We start from the raw sequence: 19,987 nt of genomic DNA, 5'->3' as shown, positions 1-19,987 counted from the left end.
CAAAAGACAAAAAAAAAGCATTACATATAATTGTGCTAATTTGAAAAGACCGTCCTAAGTTTCTCAAGGAGAGATTTATCTATTCATTACGAAAATGAGCCCTTCAGCCTCCCAAGAAGAACGTGTCATTTGCTCCCACAAATGGACCATAAAATCCTCTCTGTTAACTATATTTGGCTGCCTTCGTCAGGCTGATTTCTTAGAGTAGCAAGAATGCCAATGTTTTCAATCCTCAGATATATCTACTGCCAGGAAGCAATCAGGAGTCATAGCCCATGGCTCCACAGGAGAACCAGATCAAGGGCTCTACACACAGGGACTGCTTAGTGAACTGGAGAACAGGCCAGGCCTATACAGCATTATACAGTTGTTCATTGGAGTTTTACATTCATGTGTTCATACATCACAACATTTAAAAAAAAAAACTGTGAGCTAGGCACTCCCTAAATTAACCCACCAAATCATCTGCATGAATATGCAAATTACCTGTGTTCACTAACTTGTGATGTGGAATAGCCAATCTCTACATTAAACATCTGCTTACTTTTTGACAAAACTGGCTGGTATCCCCTCCTTCTCTTTTTCTCCCACAGGAATACTACAAATCACCCAGGTCACCATGAAAAGGGCCACGCTTCTCAGGGACGCATACAGCTGGGTCTGGACATGAGACTCCGTTTGGGGCAACAGGATGTACAAGTGAGCTATGTCTATGTCTGAATCATGTTTGTCCTTCTTGTAAACTAGAACACAGATGTGTAGTGACATCATGAGAGACAATGGACCAAGAAGACAGAAAAGAACAAGCGCCTGAGCGACCTACAATAAGAATCACGCGGGAAAACTGGACGCTCTGCTCCTGTCCAGCATTGAATTTCTACAGTGTCTTCTTAAAGGAGCTTACATTTATCCTAATCAAGAAATAGGAAACCTGAAGGATGATGTCATTGAATTCAACTTCAATAATAATTTCTTGGTGATGAACATGTGCTTCTTAGTAGGATAGGCACGGAAGGAGCTGGCTCCCTTGGAGACGTGTTGGAATGTCTGAGAACCAAGCTTTAACTTCATTTACGTATAGCTAATGAAAACTCAAAAGAAGCAGGTTTCTAGTTGCTTTTGTATCAAACAGTTCAGTGTCTTGAATATGGAACATGATTAATGCATAACAAATAGGAAGAGCCATTATCATCACAGACTAAACTGTTCCTAAGTTTAACTTTTGCCATCACGTCACGGAGTAACAGACGGTCTCACTCCAGAACTTTTTCAGAAAAAAAAAAAAAGTACTGGGCTGAAACCAAATAGGCAGTATTTAAAGGTATTATGGTATTTAATTTTTAATTGAATTATTGTTATTTTATGTACTTGACTGTTCTTCCTGTATGTATGAGCACCTCGGGTGCGTCTCGTGCCTGTGGATGCTGGAAGAAGTCATCGGATCTCCTGGAACTGAAATAATAGCTGTGAGCCACCATGTGTGTTCTGGGAACGCAGGGCCTCTCTGAGAGCAGCAAGAACTCTTCACCAACCCTTCAACTTCAGAGCTGCGGTCTGAAAGGTGGCCAAAGCTGCCATTTGCACAGGCAGGACACATGAAATTCTTCTGTCCCACCATCAATACATTGCTTTCCATAAAGCAAAACTCAGCTGACTGCTTTTGTTTAAAAAGAGAAATGCATCATAACCAGCCACAATCGATCTAAACAGAAAGTTCCTCCTCTATTCCGCCAAACAGAGACCCGGGATTATCCACACTAACTGAGGGGTTTCTGGAGTGCTTTCCAAACAGTTTGGGTACACAACATGTACAATTCCACTTTGGAGGGGTCATTTGCGTTCCTCTATGAAAACTCCACACAGCCCAGGAAAACACGCGTGTTCGGAAAGATTGCGATGCCGTTTGAAAACAGTTCTCAAAAGCACGTAATTGGAGTTCTCAATGTAATTATAAGAAGCAAATAATCCAAGCTGGGCACAGCGCCTAGAAATCAGAGTCAGAGGCACACGTCAGAATGAGACTGACAAACAGAAAAGAAAGAAGCAGGCGCGCTGGGATGAGAGGGGAATAGGACCGGAGAGAAGGAAAACTCCAGAGGCAAACCATGGACGAGCACAGGAGGGTAGCAAGGGCAGGAAGGCATCACCCAGAAGGGATGAGAAACCAGGCAATGTCCAGTATCACAAATATGTCCGCAAAAACTTTTTTCTTTTTATTTATTTATTGAAGGGGGCGGTCAAGACAGGCTTTCTCTGTAGTTTTGGAGCCTATCCTAGAACTAGCTCTTGTAGACCAGGCTGGCCTCGAACTCACAGCGATCTGCCTGCCTCTGCCCCCTGAGTGCTAAGATTAAAAGCATGCGCCATCACTGCCTTGCTCACAAAAACCTTATTTAATAATTTCCATGAACAAATGGCAGAGACACATAAAATTTGCATGTTTTTTAACCCCAAAGTGAGCTTATTAATAAACTCATCTTGTACAATGTAATCTCCATTTCTGGAACGACTTTTAATGGCAATAAAAGCAGTGTTTTCTAGCTCTTATGTGAAGCTCCATATTAGTCTACATAGTTGTATAAAAAGATTTCATTGTTCACATGGTTAACAGTCAGCATAAGCAACGAGGATGAGGACAGAGGTGCAGCGCCATCATCTCTCGTGTGCAGCCAGTGTTAGCAAAGAGAAGAGAAGCATTTCTTCACGAGAACTCAGGACTTGCTTTATCCTCCTGCTTCTCATAACAGAAGCACCGCAAGTTGCTGACATTTTTTGAAACTTACAGCTATAGAACCTAAATGTGTGAAACGTTTTGAGTCAAAAGGTAATGATCCAGAAAGAAGCCATCCCTCTGTCCTCACAATACATAGGTAGTGTTGCTAGTTCTCAAAGTGAAGCTGCAGTTTAAAAAAAAAAAAACCACTCAGATTCACAATGGACCAAGGGCTGGAGCACAAACTAGAGCATCTGCTTTGATTGCACTGAAAGCCGACTATACAACACCAGCTCCTGAGTACAGCATCCTATTGAACTCATCCTGCCCTACACTATATTAAGGTGCTGATAATCACGTGGGAAGCACAGCATGACAGAGGCAGGGTCTAGGGAAACAACCCTTGCTCGACCAGGAAACTGTGTCGAGGGGAGGGTGGAGGCATCCTGAAAGAAGCCTAAAACACCAACCTGGCTACAGAATACAATGCAAATGGCCTTGAGTACTAGCCTAAAAAAAAACTATTTAAACAATGGACAACAAGAGTTGAAGAGTATCTCTAAGGCTTTAGAAATTATATAATGTATGGATCTTTGTAGAAGCCATACTAATTAACTAATAATTTTTTCTTTTCAGTTAATTCTAAATTTCTCAGGATCATAATAACTCTGAGTACAAAATAATTTGATAATCTCTGTGGGACATTATTTGAGCTTAATGAAATGACTAATGAACTAGATTGAACATGAGACATATTAATTTATAGAATTTAGAAAAATAGAATATATTTCATCTTGTTTAGGATTTAAGCCCTGCATGTTTCATCTTTCTAATGAATCTGTACGTGCCATGTGTCCTTCATGTAACAAGTATTAAATAAATCCAGTTCTCTTAATCACCAGGGATGTAAGATGTTGATTCTAGGCAATAACAACCTTGGTCATCTACTCCGTCACTACCTCTCTTTGACGAGTGTACTACAAACTATGATGTGCTCCATAGGTCAGCCTTCAAAGAATGGCACAAGACCAGCAAAACAAAGCCACACAGAAGTTCCTGAGCTGTCTGATTTCAGTACCCAAGCTGAACAAATGGACAAGACAGATGACGGTCTCTAGTCCCATCCGCCGTCAGTTCTGAGACACAGCAGCAAATGAAGTCTATGCTGATCCTAAGAAGGCCCCTCAAAAGACAAGAGAATTGGCTCATTTGGCCTCCACTGCCAGTGAGCTATGGCTATTGGTCAAGCCACCCTAGTGAGCAGGGCTTGATGAAAGGATTAAACAGACCCAAGAAGAAAGCCAGCACAAGTCTCTTAACTATCAGCTAAAGATTCCTTTCTTAAGAAAGTTGGAATTCCTAGAAATAAGTGACACATGCTAGAACCTGGCTGACACCAGCCCTGGAGCGCCCTAGTTCACATTCTATTTGTTCACAGTTATAAATTTTAGGGTTTATAATATAATTATATCTTTTCCTTGTTTCCTTCCTATAACCCCTCCCATCTCTCACTGTGTCTCTGTCTGTCTGTCTCTCTCTCTTTAACACACACACACACACGTACACACACGTACACACACACACACAGCTCTCTTTCTCTTTAAAATGCATGGACTCTCTCTTTTTTTTTTTGTCACCCCTCACTGCCTTTTGAGCAGTGGACAGTAAATTCCATAATACAACATTAACCCAATGCCCAGTGGTGATACATACTATTAAACACCATGTTAATAAATTGCCATGTTCTGTTTAAGCTCACTGAGATGGTGGTTTTGGAACCCAAGCATGTTTGTGATTTATTTTTTTTGAAACAGGGTCTAACTAGAAGGCCCCAGCCAGACTGAAACTCAAGGGATCTGCCTGCCTCTGCCTCCTCTGATGTGCACCCACCAGTTTTTTTAACTACTCAACAAAAGCATTATTTGTAATAGCCAGAACCTGGAAACAACCTAGATGCCCTTCAATGGAAGAATGGATGAAGAAAGTGTGGAATATATACACATTAGAGTATTATGCTGCGGTAAAAAACAATGACTTCTCGAATTTTGCATGCAAATGGATGGAAATAGAAAACACTATCCTGAGCGAGGTAACCCAGACCCAAAAAGATGAACATGGGATGTATTCACTCATAATTGGTTTCTAGCCATAAATAAAGGTCACGGAGTGTATACCTGGTGAACCTAAAGAAGCTAAAGAAGAAGGTGAACCCAAGAAAAAACATATAGTTATCCTCTTGGCTAAGGGAAGTAGATAAAATTGCCGGGGACAAAATTGGGATCTTGGGGGTGGGGTGGGTTGGGGATAAGGGGGGACAGGGAGAGAAAAGTAAGAAGGGGAGGATTGGGGGAACTTGAGGAAACAGGAAGATTGGGATAAAGGAAGGTTGGATAGGGGAGCAGGGAAGCACATATCTTAGTTAAAAGAGCCACCTTAGTGTTGGCAAGAGACTTGAACCTAGAGTGGCTCCCAGGAGCCCAAGGCGATGTCCCCAGTTAGTCCCTTGGGAATCTGAGGATAGGGAACCTGAACTGACCCTATCAACAGAAAAAAAAACAAAAAAAACAAAAAAACAAAAACAAAAAAAACCGATATCTTCAAATTTGCAGGCAAATGTACAGACTGAACTAGATAAAAAACATACTGGATAAGGTAACCCAGACCCAGAAAAATAAATATAATACGTACTAACTCATAAGTAACTTTTAGACATAAAGCAAAGAAAAACCAGCCTATAGTTCACAACCCCAGGGAACCTAGACAACAAAGAGAATCCTAAGAGAGACACACATGGATCTGTCTAGGAAGGGAAAAAAGACAAGATCTCAGAGTAATAGGGGGTGTGGGGGGCAGGGAGAAGAGTGGAAGGGGAGAGGGGCAGAATGAAGGGGAGTGGGGAAAGTGTGTAGTTCAATTAAAAACAATAAAATTAAATTTTTAAAAAACAGCCTCTTTTCTTAAATTATTGTTACACATGTATATGTATAGGTAGAGGCACAGGTATGTAAATATATATATCTAAATACATAAATACAGTATCGTCAGTCTGTAAAATGTATGTATGTTTTAGGGGCTGTCTTTGTTGTCTTGTGTGAATCCACGGTAAACAGCCTCCAAGGTGCCTGGAGCACAGGCTTATTGAGTAGTACCGTGACAATTGTAAGTCAAGAGAAAAGGGCAGATTAGACAAAGAAAGCAACTGACATTTGATACAGTCATAAGGTAGAACTTGGCCACTTCTACGAAGAAGCATGGAGTCCAGATTGCCTTTCAGGATTGCCCCCAGACTAGCCCTACTTCCGTGAATCACTGAATATGGCGGTGAGCTACTGGAGACCCATACCCTGTGAGGGCATACAATCATGCCAGTTCTGAAGGACATGGACAGAGATCTAGGGACAGCACTACTAACCCCAACACCAATAAAAAGAAGAACAGAGTGGGAGCATGCTGAGGAAGAGAGAATTGGAGAGAGAGAGACAGCTGGGCTTGGAATATTTATCTCAGCATGCTCCACTCTGGCCACCTGTGTGACCGTGGCATGGCTGTTCGGTGGTTTTGGTGCAACTCTTTCATGTAACATGCTCTGAATGGCTGTCACTCCAGAGATACCCAGGAGCCTTCCGTATTTCATCTGTGACCCCTGCCTGAGACACTCCCATCATCTACTCATGGCCTTGGTATGCCCAGAAGGGAAAGGACATGGAAAATCTCCTGCGGCATTTGAAATCCACCTTCATTCAGTATGCAGGACCATTTTCCACAGCAGAAAATTCTCATCTCCAAACTGCAGTGGACACTCAGCAACCCCATGATTAAATGAGATTTGCAAGCAGCAACATGGGGACTTGGACATTTACAATGAATACGATTATTCACTTAGTTGTATCTTTATTACCCATGCTCCCCCTTGTGAGGCAATTTTCCTTATTGGAAGTAAAGCAATCTCAACCAAAGCACTTAAAAATTATCCTTTTCCTGTTTTTATTAGCTGGTATCAGAGAAATGACTATTTGAAGCACAACCAACAGGAGAGAATTGGTTTTTTATTGCTCAGTTCACATTGTTACAGCTTTAGGAGGGGAGAAAAGGCTCCCCAAGGAAATACCATCTCTCAAAACACACTCTCAGGGTAATCAACAGGAAAAGTCTTTCAAAGGGAAGGAAACAGAGAAAAATATTAAAACATAATTAAACAAGCAAAGTATAAGAAAAATAAAACTTGAAAAAGAAGCTGTTCAAGACAGAAACGACATTACTTAAAACTGATTGCTGAATAGTACGCAGACTATACATGATCGCAAGGAGGTTTTGCCATTCTTTCTCATCAGTTTTAACAACTGTTAATCTTTAAAATCAAAACCCGAAGGATGAGTGATCTCAGTGGGTAAAGGTGCCCACTGCCAAGTGTAAAACCTAACTGAGTTTGATCCCCAGAACCCACATGGTAGGAAGAGAAAACCTGTTCCAGTAGGTTGTTCACCTCCACACATACAAGGTAGCACACATGTGTGCATGCACACACACACACACACACACACACACAAATAAACAAATGGAAAAAGAATTTTACTCAAGACTGGGTGAGGCAGTAGGGAGTACTTAGTGGGTAAAGTACTTGTTCTGCAATTCTAAGGACCAGGATTTGGTTCCCCAGCTCACATATCAATGTGAGAGAAGCAAGAGATGCACCATCTGTAATTAAAAACAGGCACAGTAGACAGCAACAGAGAAAACTGGCTCAATAGAATAACAAAATAGATGGGCTCTGAGTTCAAGTGAGAGACCCTGGACCAACATATAAGGTAGAGAACTACTGAAGGACATGCCAAAGTCAACTTCTAGCCTCCATGAGAGTGCATACAAACGTACCTATGCACATGGGCATCCATACAGGTGTAAACAAAAGTAGACAAATGCATACACATATTACACAATTTTACACAATAGGTAAAATAAATAAATAAAATGGAGAACAGTAGTGAGCATTGACTATTCCCCGCCCCCATGAATATATGTATGGATATACTAGCACTTCAAATATCAGCCAGGCTCAATGCAATGCATAATTAATTCACCATCCCACTACTGAGACCTTCAGAAAACAATCAAAATACACTGTTCAGATTGATGTCTGGCCTCCACAGCTCAGAAAACTGCACTAATGCAACAATGTATATCCTTTACCCCAGGTTTCTTTCTTCAAAGTTCATGAGCTGGGCCCTTTCATTACTCCTCTGTATTGTTTTGTAATGGCTCTGAAGGGATTCCTCTAATAAATGTCATGTGATTAAAGAAACAAACGGCAATTTTAATTGTAGTGCTCAAATTCCTTGCAGAAGAATAGTGTTTCTACTGACAAAAAAATGGAGTTTTCATAATTTATGGGAAAGAATATATACGCACAAGAATTGTGCAAGTCCATGCCAGACAAAAATCCCAGCATGAAGACGGGGAAGAGGACACAGTGTCCCACCCTCACCAAGAAAGCTGTTGGCAATTAGGAGTTTCTGGGAAAGAAAAAGTCAGTTTCCTCCAATAGAGTGTCACTGGGCATGTCAACCACACTCCGTGCCAAGAGTGGTTGGTCAGTACAAAAACAAATACCTTGGGGTATTTGTTTGTTTGTTTGGTTGGTTGGTTGAGTTAGTTGGTTGGTTGGTTGGTTGGTTGGTTGTTTTATTGGTGTGATGTTTTTGTTTGTTTTGACCCTTGTTTGTGGGGATTTTGAGAGAGAAAGAGAGAGAGAGAGAGAGAGAGAGAGAGAGAGAGAGAGAGAGAGAGAGGAGGGTGAAGGAGAGAGAGAAAAAGACAGGGAAAGAGAGAGAGAGAAACAACATTAAGTTGAGTGGACAGGATCTGGGAGGAGTTGAATGAGGAGAAAGAACATGATCAAACTAAATTGTACATAAAATTTTTAATAAATTTTTAATACTAGGAACACATGGCCCACCAAATCAACTAAGGAGAGCCCATATGAGCTCACAGAAACTGACGCAGCAATGGGGCCTGCATGGGTCTGCACCAGGCCCTCTGTGTTATGTTATGGCCTCCAGCTTGGTATTTCTATGCAACAGCTAACAGTGGGAACATTTACCTCTGACTCCTTTGCCAGCTCATGAGACTCTTTTCTTCCTTATTAGGTTGCCTTGTCAAGCTTTGATATGAGGGCTTTCTCTTTGTCTTACTGTGTCTTGCCATAGTCTCTTGGGGGCCTACTCTTTTCTGAAGAGGAAATAGAGGGGGAGTTGATCTTGGGGAGAAGGAGGGGACTGGGAGAAGTGGAGGAAGGGAAAACTGTGGTTGGGATGTGTTGTATGAGAGATGAATCTATTTTCAGTTTAAAAAAGTAAATTATAATATTTTCAAAGATATTATCAAAGAAATGTTATGTTGAAAAGAACTCTTTGTCTGTGTGGTATGAGGGACTGAACTAAGAGCCTGGTATATTCTAAGCATAGGTTATACTGCTGAACTCCACAGACAGTACAATTTACTTCTTAAGGGTAAAATGTCTAAGGTGAAGAAATGTTCCCTGAAAACATGACAGGAGTGCGCATGGTGTTTTTGGAGCCAACACTGACAGGCTATTGCTCTAGATTGACCCTCATTTATTCACTGAAAAAAACTACAAAGATGACCTACTTTGTGAGTAGGGATATATTCACCTGTGATTAAGGGCATGATGCATGAACAATGGATAAACACAAGAGACAAAAAAAAGAAAAAAGAAACAGGAAAACAGAGTTTAAGCTAGAAGACAGCGAGGCAATAACCCTCTGGTATGGATTCATCCTTAGAGCAACTAAAAGAGAACAGTAGGATAAAGGACAGTATACTAAATTTAGCATCAGAATGACCCCATTTCATCTTCATTGTATAATGAAGGCAAAGGATTTCATCTACTAAGGCCTTAGTTTCCTTGCCAGTAACCTAGAGACCATGGTAGACACAATCCCTGTGATGTAAAACGGTATTAACTTCTGAAATCCTCAATAGTTTACAAAGACATTTCACAGACATAATGATGAAGACGCCTCCCAGGACTGGCGAAACCGAAGGGCACGCTCTCAAATATATGTCAGGATAAATCCCCATATTAAATGCTGCTTAGAGTCTGTAGCTGTTAAGCCGGAGGGAAATATAAGAGATGAATTCCTCGGTATTTACAGAGGAAAGAAATTATGCACATTTCTTAGTCTTCTGTTGGCTATTATTTTATAAGCAGATATGAAGGTCATCCCAAGTAAAGGGCTATCTCAGAACAAAGCTCAATTGAAATGAATGGTGCCCCGGGAAGCAGAGGACAACCTCTCTGCTTTACACTCCACAGACTCCAAGGAACACGCTAATTATTTTATACGCTAACATTATGAGATACCAGATAGCCTGCCAATTTGTCAGCAGATTGTTACCTAATGAGCAGTTAATCTGCCCTTTGGAGAACCACGCAGTTGGGATAACCGCTTCCTCCAGATATGACTTTCATTTCTGACCAGCGACTCCACAGACCCATCGCTCTGGTTTCCCCACCCAGCTACTTCTTAGTCACTGAGACTTTGGAACAATAAGTAAATCAAAGCCGAAAAGGGGTTTGGGCCGACACCCAAATGGCAAGACCGCAAGCAGAGTAGAGTAAGCAGGGCTCTAGAGCAGCCATGGGTTTCAGACTTGGCGGCACCAAACTGTCACCTGCTGTGTGCCCAGGACTGACAACTTCCAAGCCTGTATGTTGTAACTATGAAGTGGAAATATGAGTATCTACTCATTGCCTGTCCTGAGAATAACACAATGGCTGCGTAACATACCTCAAGAAGGTGGTGGGGACTAGGAAGGTCTCAATGACTGTGGTCTAGATTACTTAATTAATTATTTATTTCCCTACTTATTTTTAAGAAAGCATCTTGTTCCGTAGTCAGAATTAGCCTGCATTTCACAATGCAGCCCAGGCTGGCCTTGAACTCAGATCAGTCCTTCAACTTTAGTTTAGCAAGGGCTGGGATTACAGACTGGCAACGCCATGGCCAGGGTTTAAATACTATTACTACAAAGAAGGAAATTATAATAAATTCAGCAATATCCAAACCTGCCAGATATTTATTAGCAATCATTTTGTTTTGTAAGCAATATTTTTCTAAGTAAGGAAAACTAAGTGAGCACAAATTATATTGTCAACATAAGAGGCAATTAATGCTCTGATTTCTCACAACCTCATTTTGCTGTCTTCTTCGCTCAGTTTTTTTTTTAATGGGTTTTCTTCTTCATCATCATTCTTTTCTCTTCCCATCAACTATGAACACAACTGACAGTTGGAATGAGTAAGGCTTTTTCTTGATCATGGACTTGGCCAAACTGTTCCCCGGATATGACCCAAGAATCCAGCTAAACCAAAAGGTTCATGGACACAAGTAAGTCAACTTTCCTGACTTCATCACCTTGCCAAAAAGTGGCTTCCATGCAGCAAAAAGGTCAATCCACAAGTATAAGAGAAATGCTTGGGATTTTTTTTTCTAGATATTCTGGTTGTCTTTCCACAGCTACATTTGCTTGGAAAATGCAGCACAGGAATTTACCACAGAAAGGGCAGCAAACAAAAAATATGTTTTAATAACATTTCTACACATTGCTCAGGGCTTCTAAAGTTACAATTATGAGTTCACGCAGTGTGAACAACTGTTTTTCATTTGTTCCTGGTTGAAGAATTTAAATAGGAATTGATAGAATGAGCCCGTCACAAGCACCACCTAATAGAGATTTACAGCTCCAGAAACGGTCCGCAGTACTTCAACCGTGGAACAGACAAAATGTTGGCCATGTGTTTATATTTCATTACCGAGGAAAATTCAGAGATGGTCAGTGATTATTCATGTCAAGACTTTTATAGCTATACCTCTTTGGAGTATTAGCTAGCATATTTTAAAGCCTCCCTATTGGGCTTCCCTTTGCCTTCATTGCAGCACACGGGCTTGGGACGCTCCCAGGCTGGCAAGCCATCTCTGAATGCCCCTTCACTGAAGCATGTCAACGTTCTCACTTGTACGGAACCCACAGGAATCACTGACTATGAACTAACTCATCTGAGAAATAGAACGAGAAGATTTGGGGGAGATTCTTATACATTCGATGTATAAGAATACGAGTTGCTGTTTCAGAGAAGTACAGTTTAGTTCCCATCAGCCATGTCATGTGGCTCAAAACTGCTAGTAATTCTAGCTCCAGAAGATCTAATGCCCTACTCCGGCATCCAGGGGCACTGCGCGTGCGCGCGCGCACACACACGCGCGCGCGCGCGAGCACATGCACACACACCTTTAATGAAAAATAATCTTTACAAATCATAATGTATCACTCCTCCGAGGAAATAGTTTTGCTTTGAAATTTATTTTTAGAAAATGTACACACATCTTTTAGGCATTTCAGAGACTGCGAATACACGTAAAGGCTGACACAATTTATAATAGAGTAACTTAATTCTTAAGTGTACATCCAACCTATCAAATATACATCTGGTATATTTGAAAGATGAAGTCCTTCTGTGAATCTGCACTTGCTGTGCTGTGTGGCTACTAGTTTAGAGAAAGGTTAAATGTGCTGTGCCCCCTGAAGGTTCCATGTGTTGAAATTTGATCCTCATTACCAAGTCTTAAGAGGGCAGAAGCTTGATCTGACTGTGCTGTTTTAAAGGGAAGCACACGAACAGATTAGTCCATATGGTCCCCTATACCTACGTCTTGGATGTTTTCTGAGAGATATGAGCATGTTCTCACACCACATCACTTAGCTCTTGTTAGGAGGCGCTTGGCAGAAGGACCATCATTAGATACAGCCCTTTAGACCATAACTGCAAACTCAAATACACCTCCTCTCCTCACACACACCTTGCCAAAGGTATTTCATTTTAATATCAAAACATGAGCTAAGAAAAAAAATGACCCCTGTGTGTATCTTCTCAATTAGAACACAAATTTCCTTGGACCAAGTCTTATCCCACTGAGTGATCAGCAAAAGGTTTGAGTTTCTCAACCATACAAGGAACAACAAGCAACTCCAGGGCAAGTTTGACTGATGCTGAGTCTACTTCCATGCAAGAGGAAGAAGGGTTGCCATGGTGTTTCCCAAAAGTCACTGAGCTGGAGCCTCTCACAGCTTCTGGAAGACCATGGCTTCTGCGTACCTTTCTAGCCAGTTGGTGCCTTCTAACTAAATGCAGTAATCACTAATATCAACTTTCAAATCACATCTAAAAGGGCAAATACTGACCTAAGATGTTCAACATGAATATAATTAAAAGGCCTGTCTTACATTTAGAAGTTCCCTGTGTCCTGGGGTAAACCACTCAACAAGGCTGCTCAAACTACTTCCAGCTCCCTCAGACATAAATATGTGGGGTAAAATACTTGCTAGGGAACTGACTCAAAAGTCTCCATACTGCACCCTTCATTTCAATCACCCTGCCAGGTGAGGATCCTCCAGCTCCCTAGGCAGATCAGCCTCAACTATTGCACAGGGCTTCTTCCATAAGAGCCAACCTAACTCCCTGCAACTTGCATACGTTGTGAGCACTCTGGAAGCTCTTCAAACATTGCATGTACAGTGTGAAGATTCTAGCCTCTTTTCTTTCATTGGGAGAATTTATTCACTAGAGACTTTATTCTAGTACTGTGACACATTGTGATGGATCACAAGGAGAAGTTCCTATTACTCAAACAGCCAACCAAAACCGAGAGATAACAGCAAGTATGGAATAAAGGCGGGGCAACTCTAAATTATGCAAAATCAATGAAAAATTCTGTGGCGGTTGGATTAATGGAGACCAATGATAATAGGTATTTGAACAAGTTTAATGACAAAACCAGACTCACGAAACCAAGGTTCCAGCGGAGTACCCGGTCCAGGCAGGAAGGGGCTCGCAGCTTCTGCGCGCCCAATTTATCAGTAAACATACGCCCGAGGGCAGCCCGCCCCCAAGGGGAGGGCTTATCCCTACAAAATTCTTTCTGTTCAAGTGGTAGTGAGAGTTAGAACAGATCTAATGACTTGGTTCCCAGCATGGAGAGAAAGCTACCTCTCTTTTCATTTCTTTATTTTAAAGTTTCAAAAAAGATTGCCAGTTCTCCAAAATTACTGCTCACCATCAGACCAAACATGGTCTTGCCAGCAGCACAGTACAGATGCTTTTATTTAAACCAAACACTGGAACAGTATCCTTTATCTTCTGATTTGCATCTTGATGGAATTGTTTGCTGCAGGCAACCGATGGAAACCTGCTTCTATCTCAGCGTTATGGTGATAGTTACAGTATGACCGGGCCAACATGCACAATTCTGATAGGCAACCAAAGACAAACAAGACAGAACTTTTGAGGAATGCAAAAGTTCGTGGGACCTATTAAGCCACGAATCTAGACAAATTCTCTATCCAGTGGTCAGAAGGTAGCAGCTACTACCGAAGACTGACAATACTGTCCTCTCAATAGGATGAAAGAGACTGATACCCGAAGGCCCCCCAAATATATACATTGAAGCTTTAATTGCAATATGTTAGCATTAGGAAGTGAAGCCAGTGTGTATTGTATGAAGGGAAAACCCTCATGGAGGGGATTTGTGTACTTCTGAGAGTCCAGATAGCTGGCTAAGCCTGTTTTCTTACCAGGATGCAGGTAGAAGCCAGGATCCACAGTCTGGACGAGGGGATCTCACCAGAACCTAGGCATGCAAACATGCTCCTTGCTTTCTGACTTTCTAAAACTGTGAGAAATCACTATCTACAGTTTATAGTCCACCAGGATGTGGTGCCTGGTGGGAGTGTTTCAGCTGATGGAGACAAGGCAGCAATTTGAAAGAGCAATATGTCTACAAAGTTCCATGCCCAGCTTCCTAGAAGTCTTGGTATAAACTTCAACTTTTCAATGAGACCACATGGTGATTAATTAAACTGGGTCTTATCTTAGGCTGCCAAATTTCTCATTAAGAGACTTTAGCCCCTCATAGCAGACAAGTAAAACAGCTATTATTTGGCAAAATCAATGACTCTAGAAGAGACTAGCTTTCTTGGCCCTGAGTTTCTTTCTTGGTAAAAATAAGGCACAGGAGAGACCCTGCCCTGTAAGATTTACTTTGTGGGTAGAGTGAGACAGTGCATGCCAGGCATATAAAACCATGAACAGATACAGTAGATTTCGGCAAGTGTTAATTGCCGTTATTGTTATTTCAAGATTCATTTCCTGGGTGGTGAAGGATTTGTGAGGACTCACACCCTCAAGCAACTGGCTCTCCTCATTGAGATGGTGAAAAGGCCCTACTGGACCCCAAAGCTACATGGGGGCAAGCCCCATGGCTGTGGCCTCTCAGCTCAGATTCAACAAGACCTAGGACTTTGCAAAGGAGCTGTTAACAGTGTGAGCGCTACTGCCTCTGACCTGGAGAAGTAGAATAAACACAACACTGAAGCCTTAAAAGGCAGAGAAGGCAGCTCCCCTCTTCCTACTTGAACTGAGATTTGTTTATTTGGCTTAACTGAAGTCAAAGCTAATGGTTCTAATGCCTTTGAATCCCCCCAACTCATTCTTCATATTTCCCCGCATAGGCTGTAACTTAAACTTTCTGAAACCAGATAAAGACCAAAAATAATGGTCTCTCATAAAAGAATTTACCAGAACATACTAATCATCTAGACATTGGCTTATGTTTCTAGAAAGCTAAAGATTAAGAATGTAAGGTTTCTCCCTGGAGCAGCATCCAAGACCAGCCTAAGCGGCAGAGTATGAATCTGAACATTCACTAAGAAATTAGAGAAATAAAACACTCTGAAATCATTCACTATGGATTCAAAGATACTTTTGACCTCAAAAAAAGAAAAGATTGAGGTACCAGAATAAGGATGACAAGTGGGGATATGTAAGCATTATAGAGGAGGAAGGGGGTTAGTAATTACTGATTTCTTAGCAGTTAAGTCTTCACTTGCCTATTAATTATAACAGGTCTTCACAAGGCTAACCTTCCCCAAGCGGTCCATTAAAAGACATTAAGAAAGCAAACTGAAATGAATGGCCGCAAGTGAGCAAAGAGATGATGGCAAATTCTGCCCCACACTCTTCACTTTGGAAAAGAAAGATCCCAGAATGTAAAGTTGGAATTAAATTCCAAATTCCCAAGTGGATGCTCTATTTTCTCACTAGAAGATCTAGAAACTGTAATGCACACAATATATGACGAGTGTGTAGCTCAGGGAGGAACCCAAAACTCCAAGTTCTGACAGTCTTCCGGACAGTGTTAACACCTCCTACCCTTGGGTCACAGCAAGGCGGAAGGTGCTATCCCAGGGCACCTGTTAAGGTAGTCTTACAAAGACCTTTTAAAGTTGTATAATGTACTTCCCAAGAGGAAGTAAGATTATCCACAAACTACCCACGATCAAAATTTTTAATGATTCAACGATCTTTGTAATATCCAGAGGCTGTCCATACGCTGTCAATGGCCAGAATTATAGAAATATACACTTGCAGTTTTGAAGCATCCACAAACACCACTGATATACAGTTGAACGAACTCCTCACAGTCTGTGCATAAACACTGATTGATAAGGCCCCCTTGTGTTTGACATATACTATTTCTAATCGCACTCTGTCCAGAAAACTATCTTGATTCTCAGCCTTGTTTGGTAACAGATATAAATTAATAGGGACAGCTTCCACGTTTTTTGAATTTGATATTTTGGGTGGGGAACACGGCACATCATATTCTGAGTCATCTCTGTACAGATTTGTATCATGCCACAATACAGCTTTATTCACTATACCTAGTTATATAGAGAACCTTATTTAGAAGGGGACACAGAATGACAGGGAGGAAGACGAAGGAGGGGGGGGGTCTGAGGTCACGTTACTTGGGTTTCTCTATTTTCTTTCTCGTCTATCACAGAGGAATCTTGACTCATCTGAAACGGCTTGATGAAAACTAAACACAGTGTGGCTCTCCAGCCAAAACTCACAAACACTCCCATTGGTCTTCCCTGATCAGCTGAGCACAAGAGCCATCCCCCCCCCACACACACACACCAAAGAAGTCTACAGTGTATCTAAATCTGATCCCAGTAAAATCTGACTTGAACCGAAGTGAAAATGCAGAGGTAGCATTTACGGGTAACAGCTGGAGAACATTAGTTCTCTGTCTCTCCCCCTCCCCTTGTCTCCCAGGGGTTGAAAATTCTGCTGTTCAGACCGGAAGTCGTCATATACCACACACTGTACGCTACGATATGCTGAGATGTAAGAACGCATTACATAGGATCAGGAGAGCCCTGCCATGGTTTAGTGGGAGAAGCAGAGGACAAACTCTTGCACCTCTCAGGCCCTGCTCCCTCCTCCCCTATCAAAGCCAGGACTGACAGGTACACTGACAGTTACTGAACCCCTTCAAAGCTAAGAGGCTTCATTGTTCATCTCTCCACACACTTTAAAAACATTAACTTGAATACCTTTGGAGAGCGAGGGGCCAAAATTCTCCAATAATCTTTTCTCACACACTTTCACACTTGCTATCTAAAAAGACTAACTTTTTTTTTCAAAATATTTCTCTCCTGTATCTGCCCAGGACGTGCATACATATGCATAAGTACATCTGTTTATGTAGGAAACGCACACATACATATGGAATTCTAAACATGATGGTCTCAAAATGGATGATTTTTTTTAATCGCCTACTTTTTTTTAGGGCTTGCTTTTACTCTAATTTAACGAAGTTGCTCAGAAATGAACACAGAGACAAACGAACAGGCTGATAAGGGGGTCCATCACCCCACATGCAGAGAAGTTATTCTGCATTCCTACCAGTCTGCAAGGGCTGCCCCCTCCTTTGTCATCGCCTGTGCTATGGGGGAGAGGCTCTAAGTCCAAGACAGTCTCTTGACTCCCTCCAGCCAGGTTCACTAAACACAGACCTTAACTCTTAAACTGCAGAAAATGTCTTTGCTGTGTGCTATCTGGGATATGCTGTTAATCACTGGAGTTAAAACACTACCGGTATTATGCAAAGCGGGGGAGGCGGGACTGAGAAGGCAACCCACACATCCATCATCCCTTTAGGAGTAGGCGGAGTTTAAAGTTTCCCCAACTTCCAAGTTCTCACTTGACAGGCAATATTTCTGTGCAATTTCCAGCCCCGAGTAACAGATGGTGCTCTGCCTGTCTTGAGCCTCGAGAGAGCCCAGACAAAGCTCCCAACCACTCCGTGCCTCACGGGACCCATAGGTGGTTAGTTTCACGGAGCTGTCAGACCAGGGCAGTTAGCAAAGAATGGAAGCTTAACTTCTTCCAGAAGTTTTTTTTTTTTTTTCCTGGTATGAGGAAGTCCAGAGAACTGAAGCACAAAGGCCTGGGAAAGTTTCACTGCTTCAATTCTTGGCCAAACCATCACCTACACCAAGGTGCGCAGGGAAGGAAAGCTGAGGCACACGTGTTCAGAAAGAAACACAGCAGCAATGCAACTTGAGCAGTCCTAAAGACAACCTGGAAAATTGCTTAAGAGACCCCGGTGGTGGAAAGACATCCTCGAGGAACCAGAGATTGATCCCGCAGAGCCCACAAGGAAGACGACAACCCCCAAAGGCACCAAAGTAGGGTGCGCCTGAGCTGTGAACGAGAGGAAAGGGAGGGGGCGCGATCCCGGAGTCGGGGGACGTTCGGCCCACTCACCCTCACTGCCGTACTGTTTGCCATTGTTCGCGCCCATCCTGTCGTCGTCATGCCCGCCGTCTCCCTGGACACTGCATAGCTGGGGCGCACCTCCCAGGCGGCGGGGCAGAGGAAAGCGGGCAGGACCGGACCGTTAGCTGCACATTCCCCTTCTGTGGACCGATCTGGGCGGGGGACTGCCCTGCTCCGCGGAGGGAAAGAGAGTGCTAGGTCCGCTCCTGGCACCCCCGGGGGTGGCAGGCCGGGTCCCGGACAACCACTGGGGGGGGGGGGTTCTCAGAATCCGTGATCCTGACGAGAGGGAGCTGCGCGACGCAGAGCCCGCACCCCGGTGCCGCCCCTAAGCTCGCCGCTCCTCCGCCGCGGGGTCCCCATGCGCCTCCTCGGACCCCAGCCGTGCGCGCTGAGTCGCGCCTGCCCCGGGCTGTCCGGCTCCGCCGCCTCCTCCCTGCACCCCCGTGCGTCCGCGGCTTCCCCGGGGAGGGCGCGGCGGCCACTTGTTGCGGTGCCCCGAGTGAGCGGAGACTTGTGGCCCGGCGCTGCTCGCCTGCGGGCCGGACTTTTGTTAGCGCCAGGCGCCTCCTCTCGCCGCCCAGCGTCAATCACAGCTGGAGCCCCGGGGAGGAAGGCCGGCCTGGAGATGCGCGGCCTTTTAAAGGGGCAGCGCGCCTTTTCCCGGTTCCAGCTCCAGGCCCCCGCCAGGGCTCCGGCTCGCCGCGCCACTCGCGAACCCTTGGGCGAAAGAGAACGTGAGGCGCGCTACGTTTTACTATTGTTCTTTTATAGACTGTGAGCTTCAAGTTGTCCTTCGAATTCCCGGAGAGTTATCTACAAACACGGCTTATTTGGGGTTTGTGGCGTTTAAAATAAACACGCCATCAGTGTTTGGTCGTGACACACTTCAGGTACCTGTGCAGGCAATCTCCAGAGGCTCCCCGGGTTTGGGGGCTAAAGTGAGGAATGGAGGAGGGGTGGGAAAAACTTGAGGCGAACTTAGCTGGGAGTGGTCTCTGGAGAGCAAAGACGTTCCCCGCCCCGCGAAGGAGCTTTTCTGGCTCAGAAGTTTTAAAAAGCTTCCGAGCCACCAAGTTTTTTTTTTCTTCCTCTTATTTCTCTATATATTTTTTTCTTGTAGTTGATGCCGTCCTTTGTTTAGTCCTTTCTGCCTCCTTTCGAGATTTACGTGGCATTAAAGCTTTTTATTTTAATGCCCCTGTGGTATTCCTTCCGTTAAATAGAAAAAAGTAAATTCTTCGTTTTCTACCCCTTTTCCATAAGTACATACAAAGTCCCAGTGAAGAACGGAGCGTTCATCAGGCAGGTTTCTTTGTAGTGAGACAAACGCACAGCAATTTTTCATTACAGATGCCCTAAATTAAATTAAAGCTTATTTGGTTGGTATATCTTTACATATACCTATGAATTCAATAGAAATTCTTGAAGAGAAACCGGGGGATTAGAGATCATCTGTTTCTTCTAAAGGCTTCCGGTGAGATGAATTGACCCCTTGCAAATTCTCTTTGGATGATTTCCCACAATGTCGTAGAGTTTAAAATCTACACTTAACATGCAAGTGCCATGTT

The 19,987-nt window shown here is 43.1% G+C and overlaps 1 protein-coding gene across 1 annotated transcript in view; it reads right to left on the bottom strand.

Moving 5' to 3' along the window:
• The window catches only part of Fbxl7 (F-box and leucine rich repeat protein 7), a 304,870-nt gene extending 285,928 nt beyond the window's left edge, over positions 1-18,942 (bottom strand). Inside the window, exon 1 of the mRNA XM_050144782.1 lies at positions 18,405-18,942. Within this exon, the coding sequence (XP_050000739.1) occupies positions 18,405-18,441 (37 nt within the window). The 5' untranslated portion in view covers positions 18,442-18,942. The remainder of the gene's footprint in view (positions 1-18,404) is intronic.
• Positions 18,943-19,987: the final 1,045 nt, after the last annotated feature.

This window comes from Alexandromys fortis, unplaced genomic scaffold (assembly GCF_014885135.2).
Source record: "Alexandromys fortis isolate MF-2015 unplaced genomic scaffold, M_Fortis_MF-2015_v1.1 scaffold_52, whole genome shotgun sequence".
NCBI lineage: Eukaryota > Metazoa > Chordata > Mammalia > Rodentia > Cricetidae > Alexandromys > Alexandromys fortis.
Note: the sequence above shows the minus strand (reverse complement) of the source record. Positions and strands in the feature narration are given on the sequence as shown.